Below are 21,083 nucleotides of genomic sequence, written 5' to 3'. Positions count from 1 at the left end.
ATGCTCTCCCTTGCAGGGAGGTATGGTTCCTCCTGCACTTGTGGATTACATATGGAGCCCCACAAAGATCAGCAGGAGTTAGGGCCACATGCTTCAAGGTCCTCAGCTTCTCCTGGGGCACAGAGTTGTGTCTGATGGAGTGCAAAAGATGGTGCTCACAGCTGTACTGGGGACCTCTTTCTCTGGGCACAAGCAGATGATGGCTCTTCCATCTCATTCCACAAGGAAAGCCTGCAAGTCCCTTTTCTCAGTAGGAGAAAGTCACATTTTATAGTAGGAGAGGGGGCCTCCAAGTCCAGTCTGGACATGAATTATCTTACTAGTAAAATTTGGTCTCTTTAGTAATCCCTATAGGCGACTAACGCGCTTCTTATTTCATTTTGATGTGTGCAAGAATGCATTATTGCTTTTCAATCATACCTCCCTCTTTAGTTGTAAAAGAGATGTAACTGCTACATTATAGTGTCCCATCAGATACAATTTAACCTAAAGATTTTGGAGGGAGATCACTGTAGGTTTGTTTTCTGCCAGCTCAGGCGTTCCAAGTCTGACCGGGTGCTGCTCTGAGCCTTTAAGGAGCTGCACTGCAGTGGAGGTTCTCCCTAGATGTCAGACCTTAATCTGCTGATTTTCTGTGTGGACAATTTCTGTTGCTGATTATCAGATCTTCTTTTTACAGAAGAGAACTGCGGACTACTGGCTTTTAAAATACATTCATTTCTTTAATGCGTTTTAAATGGGCGTTCTTAGAAGGCCCTGTACCAAATAATTAACTTGCTTGATCCAAGAAATTTCCAAACTTTCTTTTCACCTCAGTTCAGCAATTAGAACTGCTGAAGTGGACTCTCTGTCCCTCTGCAGGGCGTTCATTGATGTTAAAATTCATAACTAGGCACATGAGGCACAAAATTCCCTCTGTGAGGGAGTTTTAGATGCTGATGTTATGATCCAATAGAGTTCTGGCAAATTTCACAGTGTGCTTACCCTGTGGTTTCTACGGTAGTTAAGTGTGGTCATCTGTGCACAGAGGATCTGTGTAGAATTCAAGGTATGATTGAATTAAAGCAATTGTTACTTTTTCAGAAACGTATAATGAGGGTTAAATATAATTTTCAATATAAATATGTATTGCTCCATATATCCAGATTTTGTGACATTTCATCTAAGTAACTGTTCCTTTGAATATTTCGGCTTAAATGTGGAAATTATTTACCAGTTTTCACTGCTGAATGTAATGCTGTGATTTTGATTTTTCTCTTGCTCATTACCTTATTTTTCATTCTTTGTTTCCCTTTTTCGTTCATGTAGGCCTGTTACCATCTGAGAAATAAAAACATTGCTTCTGTTCAAGGATATAAGGCCTAGCTTATTCACTGTGCATCTTTACCGTATCAAGGTTTCAGAATCTTTCTGAATCCATGGGCAAAAAATTGAAACTCATTTGCAATCATGTTAATAGAATCCAAGTGATTTGTTTTAAGCAAACCAAGGTTTTCCATTACCTCATCAAAGCTTAAATGTTTGAAGAAAGCATTAACTAATACCATCCCATTCCATAGTTTAAAAGATGCCTCAGCATTTTAAAGAGAAGTTCGGTATTTTTTGTCCAGTGGTACTGTTCATGTAAATTCATTTACTTACCTGCTGGGCTTTTTTCACTTCCTCAAATAACCATCAGTTCCCAATTAATTTAGGCTTAACTGCCGTTTTTTTCTAAAAAATGTAACCTAGTAACTTGATATACTTCAAACTTTTTCTTTACATTTTCTTCTCACGGTGATGTTTTCCTTAGTTCTTGTATAGTTCTCATTCATGCCCAAAGTATCGCAGACTAACATCAAATAAATTGCCTGAGATCTTTTCACCTCTTGCTTCTTCTCTGTTTTCACCTCTCCTGGTTATGAATTTTTAAATGACTGGCCGGCTGTTTGTAGGTCTTGGGGCAGTTGAGAACAGAACTTTTCAGAAAAATAAGAAAATATTTTGTTTCACTTAGTGGTCAGAAGTGGAAATTATTATTTGTTTGAGACGGATAGTGAAGAGGAAGAGGAAGAGGAGAAAAAAGAAGAGGAAGAGCCTCGGAAAAAATCTGCATTTCAGGTACTTTATGGTAATTTGCTTTCTAGTTGACATCTGGAAAAAAATGTAGGCTTCTCATAACACAGGCACATATGTTAAAGCAGCCAGTGCATCTAAAGTAGACCTGAAAAGTATTGGAAATGAAATTTCTTGCCAATTTAAAATGCAAGTTTGCCTGTTTTAAGCATTGCCAAATTCCTACAGGAACTATAGTGAAATCATATCTTCATTCATTTATGCCTGAGGAAAACAAAAATACAAAAACAAAGGTTAAGATTCTGAGCTTCATTTTTTCTGCATTGCAGTAAAGACAAGTGAGGAAGCTGACTTGCCTCTGGCACTGCTGTACAATGCTTCAGTGGTTTTCTTGTTTTGAGTAGATGTTATCATTCCATGAAGAAGTGATCCCAAAAATAAGCAACTTTTCATGGAAAAGAATACATACTTAAAAAAAAAAAAATTTTTGTTATTGATCCTAGTGGACCAGAGAAATATATCCTTGGGTTATAAAGAGCTTAACATTTAAAATTACAAAAGGAGACCACATCACTTTCTCTCCTTTCTTTTCCAGGATAATGTTAATTAATATGTTTGCATTTTAAGTGCCAGACTGTGTTGAAGTAAGAGGATATTGTAATGTTAAAAAGATAGCTGAAGTTTCCTAACTGGGTTACTACATATAGACTAGTTAGACAGTTAGACAGTACCAGGTATTGAATCCACTGGCTTAAATGAAGAACTTGGGTGAAACAGTTAGTGAAATACTCATGCATATAGGATTGCTTCAGTCTTCGTAAGATTAAAGTTTTACTTGTTGAAGAATTTTCAGAAATACCACAGAACTTTTTCAGGTCTCTAACTTTAAAAGCTTAAGCAAACGGGTAGCTTTTTACAGATGAGTATTCCCATCCAGATGCAAGCTCACGTCACTGCAGAACTGGTGCATTACTGAAAGCCCAGCCCAAGCAAGAGCAAGAAACTGCCTCCATGCTCTTCTATTCCTTATGCCAAAAGCTTTCAAACAAAGCTTCCCAGACATTACTGAATTACAAGAAGAAATATTTTATTTAGTTCATTGATACGATGTGCCTTTATTTTATACACTTACATTACATTATCAACTGATTACATTTGTTAAACTGCCTGCATGGTAATGACGTGGAAAGATTTTTTTCTTGACCTTAAAAAAGCCAAAACAAATCTGGATGAAAAATAATGAGATAAGTAAGTTTTATTTTCTACTATTTACAATAATTTTTTGTATATTTCGCATTTAACTCACCTTGGACCATAAAAATGGCTTATTAATTTCTAGATCATTTTTCTTTCTGGTTTTCATGCAGGTATAGAGGAAAGTTTGCATTCTTGTTTCTGCTGATTTTTTAAAAAATTGGTGACAACATTTTGTTCAGATGTGCTGGTGCCAAGCACTGAGATTTTAAAGAGTTCTAAACTTGAGGTCAGAAGCTAATAAGATTCTTTCATTTACTCTGGGTTTTGGTTTTTTTTGTTTATTTGGTCTTATTTTTAAAAGCTCAGTCCTGAAACTATTAATCTGAGGATGGAGGATCTGGTCTTTATTTCAAAATTCTGGTCAGACGTTCCGTATAGGTGGCCAGTTCTGCACTATGTGCAACATGAAGATGTTGGATGGCTTTATGTAGGAGGGGAGTTGTATAGAACAGAACATTGTTTTTGTTTATGAAAAGCTTGTTCATCATTTGGTCATCTTACCTTATTCGCCTTCCATCACCATGCACATGGTCTTAATAAAAATACTAGCAAAGTGAACTTGTTTGTCGTAGAGCCTACTAAAGAATTATTTTTAATTGTTGATTTTTCTTCTAGTGTAAATTGTGTGCAGTAGTCACTTCAAGGGTTAACTTGGAGACTTTATTTATTAGAGAATGCAGGCAGTTAAGAATCATTGAGATTTTATCGTGAGCATCACAAATGATCTTTTTTCATATTGGAGTCTATGAATGTAAATTTGTTCTTAATAATCTAGATACAATCATTCAGTAGATACTTTTTATTAATATTTTCTTGTTTTCTACTAATTGCTCTTGCTTTGTCCTTCTTTATAGAGAGCTATTGGGAAATTTGCTTCAGCCATTTTAGCCTTGCCAAAGTCTGTCATTAAACTACCCAAAACTATTCTTCAGTATTTAATCAAAGCAGCAAAGGTACTTGACATTTTGTGAGTGCTCAGTATGTGACCCATCCCACAGTTCCTGATGTAATGCATACCTCTGTCCTTGTCTGCATTTTTCCTCTTATATGAATGATTAAAAAAAATTATGACAGCCAAAGCTTCATTCCTAGTAAATGCAATACATTTCATGCTTTTGGAGTGGTCAAGCCACAAGACAAGTGGTCTACTTTTTTTTAAGTGCAACCCCAGAGAGAAAATGCAGACCCAAATTCTCATTTTCTTCTGATACTGCTATACAAGATGGTGACATCAAGTTGCATGTATCTTATGGACACTGTGGTAATTGATCTCAGAAAGCTGGTAAAAGGTTTGTAAAACACACATTCTGTTCCAAACCCGTTTTTAGCTCTCTACTTTTCTGGCCTTCATCATCACAAAAAAGATTTGTGCATCTTCTCTCTTGTCCTCCTTGAATACATTTAGCCTTTCCTACCTTTGAGCAGTGTGTGCCATTTACACTCCATATATGTAACGTGATATTTGTAAGGAGTGAGCGTTACAGATTGAGCGTACCAGCTCCAAAGCCTAAAAGATACTGCATTTAAAGTTTGTCCAGTGGTAAAAATTTAAAGTAATACATACGTATGCACCCAGTCAGCTCTTCAAATATCCACTGTTTAGCATAAGTAGTTACGTTAAATTTATTAATCAAATGCCCTTTCTTCATTCTAATCTTCTACCCTCTTCCAAGTCTGCCTTTTACCTCTATTCACACCATGACTGGGACTAGCGTACAGTTTCTCAGCTAACTGTTCAATAGCAGATGTTGACAGTTTCTGACTTTCAGTAATACGGTATTAGTTCACTTAAGCATCACCATTCCCCCAGATCACTTTCGTTAGAAAACACCTATTACAAAGCAAAGAGAAACAAGTGCCTCTGATCCCACACATTTTCTCATGTGGTGCTTGTTTTGAACAAGTCAGACAAATAAAAATAAATGTACCGACCTTGAGAGATTTGGAAGAGGACTTTCTTATCAACAGCACCAAAATAATTTCCTCTCCATTGTTGTATACATTCACAAAACGGAACAAAGTATTTTTCCCTTTTGAATTCATTTAAAGTCAGTTTGACAGTTTTAAAAAATTGCTTTTAATGTTCCAAAGCAATTTGTGTATGCAAATTTTAAAAATATAAATAAACCAAATAGAAGTTTTACCATTCTGTCCTGAGGGGCAGTTCCAGCTTCACTGAGATACATGTGTGTTTTATTAATTGTCTGCATGTTTGTCTTGTGAATTAATAGAGCTGTTTTGTTACTCTGCTTTATTTTCACCATCATGCCTGCATCTGTGTGCTTCCCTGCCCTGTCTCTGTTACCAGCCTGTGTTGCTTAGAAGTAGAAGACAATAGAGTGCCAATTGAAGATGATTACCATTTTTCAATGAAAACCACAAAAGGAACAAAAGAACATCTTTTGTCCTAAAGAGTTATGGAAAAGATACGGCTATTGTAGTTCCTGTTATTCACATTTTATGTTGTATAGGGGAAAAAAGATATGAGTGTTACTGCTTTTTTTTCTGTAACCTTCCTTCACAGCTTGAGCAGAACTATTCAAAAAGTTACTTTGGGGTAACGTTTTTTTACTTTTTTTTTCCCCACTGCTATAACATTTATAAATATTTTGGGCCAATTCCATGCTTCATGTAGTCATACAGGTCAACAGACTGTTGATCTGAGTGAGTGCTCTGAGCAGGATTTGGCCCCATAAAATCCCCTTGATATAAAGGTAAGTATTACCGTCTTCATTTTACAACTGGAAAAAAAGTAGCAGAAGGATTCATAAGTGACTTATCTGAAGCAACAAAGGGAGCCATTGTCAAAATCAGGATGAAATTTGAGGAATTCCTGACTGCCAGGTTTGGGACTGTGCATAGATTGCAAATCTGTAAATGTTCCACTGGGATCTGCAGAGGGGAAAAAAAATACCTAAAGTATGAAAAATGTACAAGCACAAATACCTGTACTGAGATATCACTACATCTTTTGATGCTTTAGTTAGTTGATTGCAGAACTTTCTCTTAAAGTTTCCATTACTCTGCATCTTGCCTGTAAAATGATAAAGTAGAAATACAGAATTAAACGGAGAGATTCAGATGAAGTAGCCCATATGCACAACAGACTACTAATTCCCAAAGTTCAGAGCATGAATATTTGTGGGTTCTAATGAAACTTGGGTCACCCGCAAGTGTTTTCACATTTGGTTTTATGCTCGCAAAAATAGCACGTGAAAACTCAGCAGATCTGCAGGGGAGGTGTTTGATTTGGGATTCAAAATATTTCCTTACCCCTGCGGATCTGAATGCATTTACTCAAACTATATAGTCCTGCTTGTGGCTTATTCTATGGCTTACTCTCAAAACATGAAGAACCTTGAAATAAATGAGTTTGTTCCTTCCAGTTTGTTTATCAGGCCTGGATTACTGACCCTAAAACAGCACTACGACAGAGGCGCAAAGAGAAGAAGAGTTTCGGGAAAGAGGAGAAGCGAAGGCGAAAAGGATCTGGGGATGGTAGGTAGACTTCTGTATTTTAAAAAAATGTAGTGTTAACTAGACTGCCTGTTGTTCCTGGTAGTGAAAGGCAGCTGAGAAGTTTTAGAGGGCAAGTGCTCTCAGTTCTGGCTAGGAACTGGAAAAATGAGTTTGCCTTTGGCTGGCTGTCTCTCCCTGCCCCAGCCCATGACAAGGCCAGCCATAGCTATGTCCTTTCGTTCTACAGAATGCACATTGGGGGCGATAAAGGAGAAGAGGGGGTATATGTGTTTTCCATGGAGTTGCAAGACACGCGCCCAGAACTTTTGCCAAATAGGAAGACTCAACACATTGCAGAAAACGTCAGCTATATGAAAACATTTGTTGAAGTAGAGCACTTGCAAGAGAAAGCCATAACCCTGTAAACGGATAACTTTATAAAGCCAGTAACCTGGTAGTTAACAGCATTTCTCCAGAATATGGGAGTGTAAATGCCAAGTGTTTGGCCAGAATCAGGCAGAGCAAGGACATTACCCTTTCACTCCCTCACCTCATAAAAAGGTTTCTGTTACTCTCCAGGTTTTTCTAGGTTTGCTCAAAGTCTCTCATTTTGATGATAAATTCATTTGTATTCCCGGGGAAAGTTTTGCATGTGACAGACTTACGTTTTGTGTTGAAGAACTATTTCATGAGGAAGTTCCTGAAGAGCTGTAGTTCAAGTGGAGCTGTAAGAAAAATTCAGTGAAATAGCCACATATTATTTCTTTTTGCCACATTTCCTATATTGTTCCCTAAAGAAGCTTTGAGTTGATACATGGGGAAGAATATCAAGAAATGTTTTTCACTTTCCATGCTGTACTCACTGAGGAACCCAAATATCCATGAATGCCTAAATTCACAGTGAATTCAGCAGGTAGCAAAAGGAAAACATACAAATGGTAATACAGTTTTACTGGCACTGTAAAATCATTCATGCCTCTGAAAAAAATCAGTTTATAAGTGGTTCATACTCTTAATCTTTTGCTCCTTTTTTAGACAAGAAAAGAAAATAGAATTTCAGAAGCTTTTCTGGTCGGTATAGGTGGGGAAGAGGGGGGCCCATTCAGGCTGAATCAGCTGGACTTTTCCTTCATTTGGCATCTTCACCCGTCAAAAAGAGGGAGCTTTATAATTTGACTGCTGCCACTGAAGCTGTAGCTGCAGTTATTGGATATTAGATAGAAGGAGAGTCATTTGTCTGTCCTTCAGTTCTGCCTGCAACTCTACGTGGCTCTTCTGCTACAGGCCTAAATAAAGGCACGTGGTAGTTTCAAACCAACTCTGCTGCTTCATTTCAACCTGAAGGTCCCACTCAATTCATTCGGGTTTGCTGGGTCAGAGGCAGGAGAAGATCAGAGCACTGATCAGGTTGCCCTTTGCAGGAGCTGAAGAAGTGAGCTCGAGTGCGAGTCAGCGGAAGGTGAGGCTGCTGAGGGTGGAAGCGGTGTGACTGAGAAACTGCCTGGGTTTACACCAACAGATGATCTTGCTCAGCAGCCTATCTAGTAAGAAAATGCCACTGCAAATTACAACAGAGGGGTGGTCACCCATGAACACCGCTGACAGGGTTGTCCCCTCGCTTGAGGCCTTTAGAAATGGAAATGTGCTTTCTGTTACAGTGGTAGGTGAGGAGCCAGTCACTACTGCTTAGTAACTGCAGCATTTTCTAGCTTGAATGGCATTTACACCTGCACTTCTACAGGTGTAACACTCACTGTTTCGCTCATTGTTTTCAATAGGTGGTATCGATGCCGACTGTGAAGACAGTGAAGAGGAACCTGTCAAGAAGAAATCTGATGGACCAGGTATGAAGGCAGAAAGAGGGTTTCTCTGCTGTTACAATGCGATTGTGACTGGTGGCGTTAGCAGCATATCACAGAGACAGCGTTGCAGTGATCCCAGGCTTGCGTAAAAGCCACAAAACCCGCTCGAACCTGTGCGGGTTCCTAACTACTTTCAGCTTTTCAATTGCCAGATTCACAAGTCCTGAGCGTAGGAACTTCTACTCCTGGACTATTAGCTACTGCACTCATTCTCTACACACTTTAGTAAATACATCTACAGGCTCAGACTCGATCACTTGCTGTATATTTTACTTATACAACAACTTACACCTAAGCTTAGCTTCCAGTCCTGATTGCATACAGCCCTGTGTTAAAAATCTCCATTGATTTTGAACGTCTGAAATTATATTATTAGCACAAAGACCTTGTGTTTTTTCAGTGTGTTTTAGCAAGGTGCTAAATGCTTTTGTCTGGTACTCACCCATTCAGCAAGGTGCAATAATCTCCTCTAAAAAAATGGGATTTTCCTGATCTTACCCGTTCTCATTCGTAATCAGATTTAAGCATGCTCTGCACAAAAGCAGAAATGCCAGCAGTTTGCAAGATCTTGCCCATATTGAAAGTTTTCCTACAAAGAAGTGTAATAGATCATAAATCTAAGCTTGGCTCTTTGTTTTTAACTGGGGTAAAAGAAGAAAACAGATTCTGAAGAAAACACACTCTCCTCTTAAGTAAGTCTTCATCATGGCTTACCTTGAGTGAGGCTTCGTCTTCAAAAGCTATTTTTCTTCTCTATTTAAAATTGGTTCCCACAGTTCCAGTTAGAATTGTATCCCTGAGTGAGCCACAGGGTAGAAGATGTTACAAGGATGTGGGAGATGTGATTTCTTTCTCACAAGAGCAGTGGTCTCAAATAAACGAGTTTCATTGCTGTAGGAGTTTTTTGGTGGGGTTTGGGGGGCTTTTTTATTTGTTATTTACTGGCAATGCATACCTGTGTTAAAACACCGAGGTGAATCACTCAGACGCAACTCTAGGGAAATACTGTTGGTGCTACACAGGAGTTAGGGAAAGAGAAGGAGGTTTATGATTAATTTATATTGGAAATAGTCAATTTAAGCTACTTTACATTTTCATTGAAATGCTTTGACCATTCCTAGGTAAAATTTGTTAAAGAAGATGCTTAGAAAAATTAGACGGTAATTGTTAATGAAGCATTAGTATCATTATTAACCTTAGATCAAATCCTGTCTCACACTCTCAGGCAGAGAGAAGCCTTCTCTGCATTTGACCCTTTAAGTTAGAATAACAGTCTCTGCAGAAAATAAATATTTGTTTCCCTTTTTGAAGATGTTTAGATGCAATCGATCCCCAAAAGATTATTTTTTAAAAGTTTTGGAGACCAGCAAAGCTGCCAGAACAGCTACAGCATCATTAAAAATGTATACTAAATCACCTCCATCCCAGAGAGAAAAATGACCTTTCAGATTAGACTGGAAGTGCTTGGCAAAGCACTGTGGTGAGACTATGGCATGCCAGTGGTGGTCAATAATAAAGATAATTTTAACCTGAGAGCTGCGATTCTCCTGAAGTCAGTAGCAGAAATTATATATTGGAGAGGAAAAGTGTGGGTTAAACAAGAACATTTATATGTTGTATATTTTTGTGTATGAGTGCTACGTTTTCTTTTAACCTATTCATAATATTATCTGGAATTCAAAGGAAATGAATGCTCCTTGAAGTAAAAACAGCCTTACATTTAATTTCCAATGGCAAGATTTCCTTAGCTTCAAGACCTGCACATTGAAAGATGAGTGAATAAAATTTAAGTAGATAAATCATAAAATATCCCCAATTCTAAATGACATAGAAAAAGCCTCAAAAAAGGGCAAAATATTATTGAAATAATTATATGACCAAGTGAAGGGGGCTAAATACTCTTACGTTCAGAGATACCAGACCAGTTCCATGGCATTGCTCGGGTAAATGGTACATACTGCCATTTCAGCATCCACTTTACAGGAATGTACCACTAATGGGTTTTTTTCCTTAGTTTCTCTCCATGCATATGTGCATACAACCCTGCCTGCACATCCAGAGAAACGTGCATGTTGCTCCGTAGGAAATCTTTTGCTTTATTATCGCTTCACCTTTGCATTCTTTGTAAGGAGCGAATGTGCACTCCACAAAGTTTTGCATGCCATCTTGTGGTTCGGCTAAGAAGTGAGGTTGTTAAATGCATCATGCTTTAGTGCATAGGTTGGCTCCTTAGTATCTACTTCGAACATTTTGCCCCTGCATGGCAGATTATTGGCAGTTTTCTATTATTTCTTAGGCCGGTTACTCTAAAACTGATCTTTATAGCTAGTGCTCTGGAATTTGCAACCTAGCAGGGTCAACTAGCTGTGGAACTGGCTAGTGGGAAAGAAATTTTTTAGCATTTATGTAACGCTATATAAGAACTGTAGTGTGGTGTGTATGTTTGGGAGTGGAAGAAAAATAAGCTGAAAGTGCTGCTTTTTGGGTGAGAAACGCAGTTGCTAATGCTAAAGGAACTACTGAAATGAGAAATTAACTTGAGCCAGCTGCATTGAGCAAAATAAAGCTACTATTGTTGGTATAAACCCGTAAGCCTTACTCATGGGAGTGTGTACTGCTTTGGCAAAATGTTGCAAGAGTAATGTTTTATAAATTATTTATATGATTTGTGCTAGTTGGGCTAGTTGATCTGAGATCGCTGACGACACAGTGCAGCCTATTTGAAAAAAGAGAGGCTTTGGAAACGGTAAATGCAAAGAGGTGTGTTGGAAGACTGGGAGAGATTCAAAGACTGTTTAGGCAGGTTAGACTTTCAAACTCAGCTAAACAAGGTTCAAGCACAAAAGGCAAACTCTTTGCAAAGAGAAGCGCGCACAAGTAAATAGACAGGTAAGAGGCCCAGCTCAACATGCTGGCTGAGTGGCTTTTGAGATCACAGGAGCTGGGGATGTTGAATAGCTCTCAGGAGATGCCGAAATCTTTGGGTTTCATTTTGCAGACCTGCGCATACAGCGTCTCTCTAAAATCAGGGGCTGTTTATATGACTAGCAATTGCAGCACCAGGGAGTTACGCGGTGGAAAAGGGATTCCAGATGATAAGCCTCCGTACAGGCAGGAAAATGGCCCAGACAGCCAAAAGGCCTCCAGCCATCTTCAGAGATTCCTCGCTGTGACAGGGTCTTGCAGCCTGGATTATTATTATTAGACAATAAAGGAAAAATGAATCTAACTCCAAGCAGAAATACAATGAAAGATATTTGCGTTCATTAACTCTCTGTTGCTTTTCCTCTCCCTCAGATAACATCATCAAGAGGATATTTAATATCTTGAAGTTCACTTGGGTCCTTTTCCTGGCAACACTAGACAGTTTTACAGCTTGGCTTAATTCCATCTCAAGAGAACACATCGATATCTCCACTGTGCTAAGAATCGAGCGCTGTATGCTGACCAGGGAGATTAAGAAGGTAACGCCTTTGGTCTTTTTTGTCTGCTAATGCCATTTCCAGCTCAGTGAAAAATGAAAGGTTGTCTTTTCAGATCACTGTGTTAAGGAGAAAAATTATAAAAATCTCACTTATACGTGCATTTTAAAAATAGGTCTGGACTCTTTTACTGCTTGCTGTTTTATAAATATATAAATAATAAATTACTTGATTTATTATCTGGACACAAAACAAATTATTGGAAAAATAATTCTTTGAGAGATTGATATAAGGATTTGGCTGAAACTCTCCTGTGATAAAGTGTGGTTTTGAGGGGACAGGATAGATTCAAGTAGAGAGGAGAAGGCATGGCATTTTAAACAGCTCAAGACATACCTCAGTCTGCATATTTCAGTCTGTCTGTAGACCAACTTGCCTTGGAAATGACTGACAACATACAGGCATAATTTTCTTCAGTCACAGTGAAGCTATGTGGTCCTCCACAAACTAATTATATATTAGTAAAACCCATTATTATCAAAGATTAATGTTGATAGTGTAACTAGAAATGTGTTTGGATCTTCAAAATGCAAGTAGGTGATACCTTGAAGTTGGATAAAGCGCTCATTTTAAGCACAGGTATTTTTACATATGTCACTAGCTACCCAGCTATTTCTGGAAACTTGGCATAGAAGCCTCATTTTTAGTTCTTTCTAGTTTTTTGTTAAAAGCTGCAGACTGTCTCAGAGATGATTAGGTCAAAAAGGTCAACAACACATTAGTACTCTTGACTTTAAGAAAGCCCCGTACTGCCCGGCCGCTGTCAGCGTCTGCTGGCACAATAAGGAGGGTGCCCATGGCCCCAGGAGGTTCGAGAGGTGGGCTTTCCTGGTCAGAGGGAATCTGTACACAGTCTGGCCAGGAGGCACTGAACACGAAGAGAGGGCTGCTTCAGTGTTAGTGTTTAGTTACTGTTATTTTCCCCAAGATGTCCAATAGTAAGTGGATAATAATAATAACAACAAATAAATAAATTAAAAAAAAAAACCAAAGCAGAGCAAAAGAAACGTGGCATAATCAGAGTAAATCTTTCTTTGGAATATGTCCCAGCTTGTGGTAATGGATGGTTTAGGGCACCCTAAACCAGAAATTGCATCTGGATCATTAGGTTTAATAGTACTAAGGATTCTGTATTCTTGGAGTTTGGCTAGTCCCTTTTTAATTTATTTTTAATGTTCGCTTCCAGAAGATCCTATCATACGGAGTTCTGTAGTGTCATTCCATGTGGTGTGTTTAAAAGTACTTCCTCTTGTTCATTTTAAACCTGCTTCCTGATCGTTTTGGGGTCTCCTGTAGATCAGAGATGTATTCCATTTTCCTCTACTATTCCTGATTGTATAAATCTTCATGGAGTCTTCTCCTCAGTCATTCTCTTCCGAGTTAAAAAGTCCCTTTCTTTTTAGCCTCTCTTCACATGGAATCCATCCAGTGCCTCTGATCATCTTTATTGTCCTTCCTCATGCTATTTCCAGTTTTAATATGACCTTATTAAGACTGGATGAGCAGAACTACACACTGTTTTCAAAGTGTGGGTGAACCACAGGTTTATACAGGAGTATAATGTGTTCTCTTCTGCTTTCCTAGTAAGATCTAACAGTCAGGCTCTTTTGATTTTTAGTGAATGCTGCCTATTTTCAGGGGTCTATACACTCTGAGTCCAAGACCTTTAAGGCTAACATAAGCTGACATAAAGCCTGTCATTATGTTTATACAGTTTAGGTTACTTTTCCCATTGCATTTCTTGCCATTTTTTACCAAGTCACTCAGTTTTATAAAGTTCCTCAGTAGTACTTCAGTCAACTTACACTTGAATATCCCAGATATTTTTTTTTCATCTGCAAACTTTATCACATCACTATTTTCCTGCTTACACAGATTGTTTCTGAATATGCTGGACAGTAAAACTTCTTGGGGGAACCAGTCAATGACCTTCTTCCTTTGTAAAGAAAAAAAATTTGTCTGTGCCCTTTGTCTCCGGTCTTTTAATGGCGGATAAGTACAAGAGAAATAGTCCGCTTTATTTCATGACCACTTAATTTCTTACAGGGGTCACTCAGGATCACTCCTGAAGCCATGTTTAAGGACTGGTGTTACCTTCTCTTCCCCTGGCACTGTTTCATCTCTTGGCTCCTGCAGATCTGTTGGGTTAGCACCTTCCGCTCAGTGCTCAGTTTATTGTTTTGTTCTCAGACTCATCTTTTATAAAATAATTGGGATTCAAGTTGTTCCATTGGGAACATCGGTGACTTTTTCTGCAGCGAAGAAGGATGCAAAAAAATTCAGTATTTTCTTGTCCTGTTGCCGTAACTCCCTTACACCTCTTTATGCCTTGATCACCTGTTGATACCCTGGCTTTCTGGCAGCTGATTCTTATGATATTCTTGAAAATGGTTTTGTTACCAGATTTTTTTTATTTAAGGAAGTTATTCCTCAGCATCTCTTTTGGTCTAACTCGCTGAAGTTGTACATTTAACTCTAGAAAGTTCATTCTTGTTTGTTTTTCCTCATGACTTTCACTTCTTGAAAGATGTCTTCTTTCATCTTCCTCCTGGTCTTTTCCATTCTGGTGACTTCTGTGTGTGTGTGCTTGCAGGCTCTTTCATGACACCTACCTATTCTACATGAGTACAATTGAAAATTAATTTGAGTTATTGTACATTATTATTCTGATGGCACCTTCTCTAACCTTCCTTAATATTTAACAGGCACTAGTGCACTTCTGGTTTGATGATCAAAAATTGAGCCTTCATACTTTACTTCTTCAATATTAATTGGTTCAAGTCCACCCACAGAGACTCTGTGATAATCCTGGCACAGTGAATTTACTTAATTTGTTAGAATTTATGCTTTTTGACCCACACCACTTCTTTCTCAAGCTATCTTCCATTCCATCCTTCCTATAAAATTTGTACTGTGATAGTACAGCATTGTAGTGATACTCCTTTTTGCCCCAGGTCTCGGAAGTCTCTGCTGTTTCAGTATCCTCACTGAAAATCACATGATTCTTTCTCGCCACCCCTGAGTTTTTAGAGTTTTAACATTTATGCAGAAGCCAGGCTAACTGCCTTTCTATGGCCATTACTTATTTGGGACCTTATTTTGATCGTTCTTTGCTACTTCTCACCTCAACTTTATTGAGTTTTTCCTATCCTTTGTTCCAGATAGATTGATTTATTTATTTCAATTTCATGTTGCCAGCAGCCTGATACTATTTTGATTACAATAGAGCCCATATGTCGTTGTATAGGCTGGTATATCCTGCTTCAATCCTAAATCTTCTGGTACTAGGGGCCCTTCAGAGAATTCCCCCCCAGTCAATAGCTTTAAACTTCAGGTTTTTTTCTAGGATCTTTCTCTCCTCTTCTGTGAAATATTGGTACCCATGAACATCAGAATCATCAATTCCTCCACAGCATCCCCAAGTCTCTGTAGCAGTCCCATGCCTGTCATTGCTGCCCAAGAAAGGAGGTTCTTGCTGCAACCATCATGGTGACATGTTTCTTTGTCTGATGTGGAGTTGGGGACAGTTAACCTGATGTATGAAGTTCCTTTGGTCTCTCTTCCAGCTACAGAAGAACCTGAAATTGAGTCCTCCATCAGTTGTGGGGCACTTCTGCTGTCACAGCTCTTGTCCTTTATCCGAGGCCTGCAGTCAAGCTAGAATCATAGAATCATAGAATCATTAAGGTTGGAAAAGACCTCTAAGATCATCGAGTCCAACCGTCGAATGTAGCATGTGCATTAATTTCAGAGGCAGGCTGTCATAACGGTACAAACATTTATTATTGCAGAAGCAACACAGCTTGTATACAAACAAACCTAATTAAAAACCTGAGTTTCAGATTTTGTTCTTAAGATTTTTTTTTTTTTTTTGACAAAACTTCAGATTTTAAAATTTTTAGATTTGGGACAGTGTAGAGGTCCAGAGTTGAAATACTAGTAACTAATAATATTAGTAAAGGGAATACAGGCAGTATTTTAGAGTACTTTTATTATTTTAGCTGGAAAAAGTCCTTGCATAAGGCTTCATTATAAGTCAGAAAAATGACTGTTCAAGAGTAGCAATCATCTTCTCTCTCAGTGTATCTTCTGAAGTCAATGCAACTGCTGGTGGAATGAGTTGGAAGTGTTTCTGCCTAAGAACAGGCTATAAAATTCCCAGTTTTATTCTTATGACATGCCTTTAGAATTCTGATTGCAATATCATAGCCAGAAAGACTTGATTCTGTGCCCAGATCTGGGCTGACAGTTAATAAAACCATCCTTTCATGAACTCGCTTGATCTTGAAGTCACAGAGAAAGTAAAGATCTTCAGTGTATTTTTCGTGATTTTCCAACTGTATCCATACTTCATGAATAAATTCTTATTTTGGGACACTAATGAAAATCTAGATCAGTTTGTACCTGACCTGTTTCCTTTTTTTTCCTGTTTAAAAAAACTGCTACTGACCACTAATAAGATGTATGATTGTTCTTAGAGTCAGTGAAGCTATCTAAAAGAGATATCTCAAAAGTTGCTGGAGTACAGGTTGAGTCATGGTCCCAGCCCACACCTCATTTTCATGCTGAATGATCTGCAGTCCACCCAGCAGAATTTTGTTGGCTATACATAGCCTGAAACCGCTTGCATTGCTCCAGTTTTGCTTGAAAACCCAACACTTCATGTCCTGGTAATTTAAGTCAGAATCTGACTTGCACTCTGAAAAGGAACTACTAGTGGGAGGTTATTATTTACTAGGAAGCTGTTTGCACAGTCCTTAATCTGTTCCTTGCCAAATGACAGAAGAAACCAGTTCCTCGAAGAATACACCTCCACCCTGCCACATACCTCTACCTCTACTGTCTTCCACAGGGAAACGTTCCAACACGGGAGAGCATCCATATGTATTACCAGAACCACATGATGAAACTTTCTAAGGAGTCAGGACTGGACTCAATTGATAAAAATCCTGGTCAAGCTTCTGGTTTGCAAGCATCTGAAAGAATGGATAGTTTAGATTCAGCAGCTTCTCGTGACAGTATCTCCAGGTATTGATTTAATTTTATTTTGTGAAAGATAGAGGGATCATGCAGCAGACATAATTTTAGATAATGTCTAAGTATTGATGAACTTTCTAATCAATGTTGAATCCTCTTTTTGTTTTACCCATGCCATTTTAAAAGTGAAAACTCTGCTATATGTTACTATTCCTTTATAGTGGTGGACTCAGTTGTTGGCTTAACTCCTTTTCCACTGCATGACTACCCCACTGCTTTCTGTTTCCCCTAGAATTAGGAGTCATTGACAGGGCCTCTGATCTTGTAAAAAGTAATGGGAAATGAGAGCCTGCTGAGGATGCTTGTGAGATACTGTTTTAGGAATTCAGGCGTGGAGTTTGGGGAACGGTCATTCATTGTGAATATTTTGTCTTTGTAAAATAAATTGTTGTCTGTTGCCCCCAAATCAAAAAAGGCTTTGCATTGAGAGAGATTTTGGATTTGAGAGAACAAAATTCCCCTCTCGTACACACAGGGCAAAGATCATCTGAAGAGCCTGATTTCCTAACTGCTATGGATACAGTCCAGCAGAGCTACACAGTTTGTGGATCAAATACCCACACTAGTTCAGGAAAACCACCTTCCTCATTCTTTTCTGAAGACGGATGCCGTCAAGTCCCTTGCCAAAACTACTGCATGCTCCTGCTGCTCCATGCACACACAGGCACACACATTCACTTCCTTCTCTTACAGAGGCAGCGTGTTCCCACCGTGTCCCTGGTGTTCTTGACTTTTCAGAGACTGCAGAAATTGTCCAATATGAGGGGGAGAAGGGAGGGCTTTGGAAATCCAGCTCTTTCATAATCTGTTGCATTCTGCTGTCTCCTGTTCTTCTCTGAAGTGTGGCAGTATCATATTGTGCTTGATGTTCCCAGCAAACTCGGTAGCTTCTGTGTACGATAAATTATGCTTAGCTTTTACTAATGACATATGGGTAGATGTTAGAAGACTGAAAATAACCAGGGCTTGTCTTCCTTTCTGATGTTACTGAAAAGCAAGTGTAAGAGAGTGCCCGTGAGTACTATGCTTCAACAAAATATTCACAAATTGCTCCCCAGGGTGAGTACGGGCCTTTGAGAGGTTCACTCCAGTAAAAACACCAAATCTGAGCAAATCTTTCTCGGTGGCTAGCTACCCAACTAAGCAACACCTTTGTGTTTTGTCTCAAAATTTTACAGGAGTCAGATGACGTGAGAAAAATGTAAAGCCAAATTCTATTACCAGCTCACTTGGAGCCACTTGGATATCTGCAGGGCAGAATTTAACTCCACAAAGTTCAGTCTCACCTAAAGAAAGAATAGTAATATCAGTCCTGCTTTTATTAAATAGTTTTTGGTCACACTGTGTACTATAGATAGAAGAAGTTATCATTATTATACAACCATGTTAGCAAGAACTTTAACTAGAAGCAAAGGGAAGCCAATTCCAAAATGAATTATAAAAAAGAAAGACAAATCTTGTAATTTTCATGTGTAAATTCTGCCTCTTTGATGAGATGGTATCCAGTGTTGAGCTCCACTTATGTCTTTTTTTTTCAGAATAACCACCCATTTGTCACCCTGCTTTGAGCATACTTACACATTTAAAATCTCTTTTCAAACTCAGAGAATTCAGTGATTCTGTGGAGCTGCTTTGCAACAGAAAAAGTTAAATCTTTCACATGTGTTACTGTCATCTCCGTTTCCCCAGAAGATGTCACAGGACCTATCGACAAAGGAATAGCAAAGGCAGTATTATGACTGATTTCTCTAATCTCAAATTCTCTTTCTGGTAATGAACAATCAAATATTCTTGCACTGACAGTATTTACAAATTGTGCACATCTGCTATAATAATAATGACCTGTAATTAGAGGAAACAAAAACGAGTCTGTTGATTGAATGATAATGCCATCTGTTTATTCGGGCACCCTTGCATGTCTCTTCCTGGGATTACAAAAGTGCTTATGAGCTTTTTTAGAAATGTGAAATGTTTTAAACGTCATGTGAATTTACTGAGTGATTTTTTTTAATTGCCCAAACAAGAGAAGGGGGCATTTTACATTTCAACATAATGATTTCCAGTAAATGTAAAAGGAACTAATTAAATCTAAAGCATCCCTGTGATCATGGATCTAGGATTGCAATGGAAAACTTCTGGGAAGGGCCAGAGGGTTTCTAACCAGCATCCTGGTTATCCTCCTTTGGTTGCCCTACACAAAATTCTGTAGCAGACATTAGGTACATGAGTAAGACGGGCATGTCTGGAAATACACAAGGCTGCAGAAGCACAGAAGCTATTCCATTATAATAATAAATATTCCTCAGTACTCAGGACAGGAATTACTGTAGGTATCCGGTCAGTGCTCTAAGCACTGGATTTCCAGAGAGAACATCCCTCCTTATCAGTTGCAGGAACTGTAAATTTCTTGTGAAGTTCAGGGCTGACCCTTGTAAGTCTTATCCAGGGATGTTGTTCTTACCCTAGATAAAGCTCTAAAAGGAGTTTTGCAGAGTATCCTTTGTGGGATTTTCCCTTTTAGTAGGGCTGTCATTTATTATCAGTCGTTTTTCTGTAGAGCAGCTAGAGGTGCAATGAGGTATTCATAATGTAATTGTTTGGTTTCTCTTTATGTATACATACTTTCGTGTATCGTAAAGGCAAAGTGCAAAGTTCATATGGGCCAGGAGGAGAAGAGACTGATGTTGATCCTTAACAAGCTCTTTGAGGAGCATCACCAGAAGGGATCGGGAGCTGCCATGGTAGAGCATTTGCTGCTGTTTGTTTCCATTTGAGTGATGAACTGCTTATTAGGTTAAACAACTTGTGAATTTCGGTAACATGGTTGGGAATTTACTAAAACCAGTTGGCTGCCTTTGTGGGGCTTTGCCTACGATTATGAAACAGCAGCTAGACGCAGGTCCAAAGTCAGATTTCAGGATATCCAAGGTTTTGTATCCAGTTCCATTTGTATTAATTTTTGTCCATCACAAATAACGTATTCAATTCCCAACTCTACCTGTGTGTAGGCTTTTATAGGAGCTGCAGGTGGGAGCCTCTGACCCTCCTCTAAGAGTGAATGTACAAGTGCGGTCAGGGTGTTTACGGATACCACTTGTCATCTGTGCTTCCCTCACGAGGTGAGAGAATAGGGCTTGAGGCAGGGAATACTGGAGAAGTAATGATTGCCTTGGGAGTCGGGAGAAAGGATGAAAGGAGAGTCCCAGTTTGGGGCTGGATCTGGGTCTGATTTAGGAGCGTGAATGACAGGAAATGTTTGGGATCTTTATTTGCAGGCGTGGGGAGTGTAGTGGTTCATAAAGATAATGCCAGTCAGTAACTAGCCCATGGACAGAAAAAACCCAGAAAAATTTGCAAGTCACCCCTTAAACTAATAAACTGTCTGGGAAGGATAAATTTGTTTAGCAAAAAGGAAGTCATAAAGTAAGAAATTTCCTGCTCACCGAGGAGAAAAACATCTCTGCTATATATATCCCCATTTGAAATAGATACCCGATCAACTTTATATAAAATGCTTGAACTCGGGGCTTTTAATGAACGTTCAATTTAAAATACCTAGTCCTTGAATGATTTCAAGAAGCTAATGCTTTTCAAGGTCTCCAAGGACAGAAATTTGAAAAGTCACTCAGGAAGATATGCTTGGATTAAATTTATGTGGTAGTCAATGGCTGAGTCAACATCAGCTTTGCCAAGCGTAAGACTCTCCACTTATTGGTGTTCTGATTTCCTCCATGTTCGGAAGCATGTTCCTAAAGTACATAAAGAATATACAGACTGTGCTACAGGTGTCATCTCTTACACATCTCCTGACATTCAAGGATACAGAGCAGCTGCTCAGTCAATAATTCTTCTGATGATTCATCCTTCATCTAAAACAGCTTTAAACCAGATTATTGCAGGGACTCCGCCTGGGCAAATGTTTTTATCTATT

The 21,083-nt window shown here is 38.7% G+C and overlaps 1 protein-coding gene across 1 annotated transcript in view; it reads left to right on the top strand.

The window, feature by feature from the left end:
- Positions 1-21,083, top strand: part of PIEZO2 (piezo type mechanosensitive ion channel component 2) — a 324,199-nt gene that overhangs the window by 276,218 nt on the left and 26,898 nt on the right. Inside the window, exons 33-38 of the mRNA XM_076329988.1 lie at positions 1,997-2,100; positions 4,167-4,265; positions 6,699-6,810; positions 8,550-8,615; positions 11,931-12,097; positions 16,968-17,143. Of these exons, the coding sequence (XP_076186103.1) occupies positions 1,997-2,100; positions 4,167-4,265; positions 6,699-6,810; positions 8,550-8,615; positions 11,931-12,097; positions 16,968-17,143 (724 nt within the window). The remainder of the gene's footprint in view (positions 1-1,996; positions 2,101-4,166; positions 4,266-6,698; positions 6,811-8,549; positions 8,616-11,930; positions 12,098-16,967; positions 17,144-21,083) is intronic.

This window comes from Aptenodytes patagonicus, chromosome 2, assembly GCF_965638725.1.
Source record: "Aptenodytes patagonicus chromosome 2, bAptPat1.pri.cur, whole genome shotgun sequence".
NCBI classification, from domain to species: Eukaryota; Metazoa; Chordata; class Aves; order Sphenisciformes; family Spheniscidae; genus Aptenodytes; species Aptenodytes patagonicus.
This window is presented reverse-complemented; position numbering and strand designations above follow the sequence as displayed.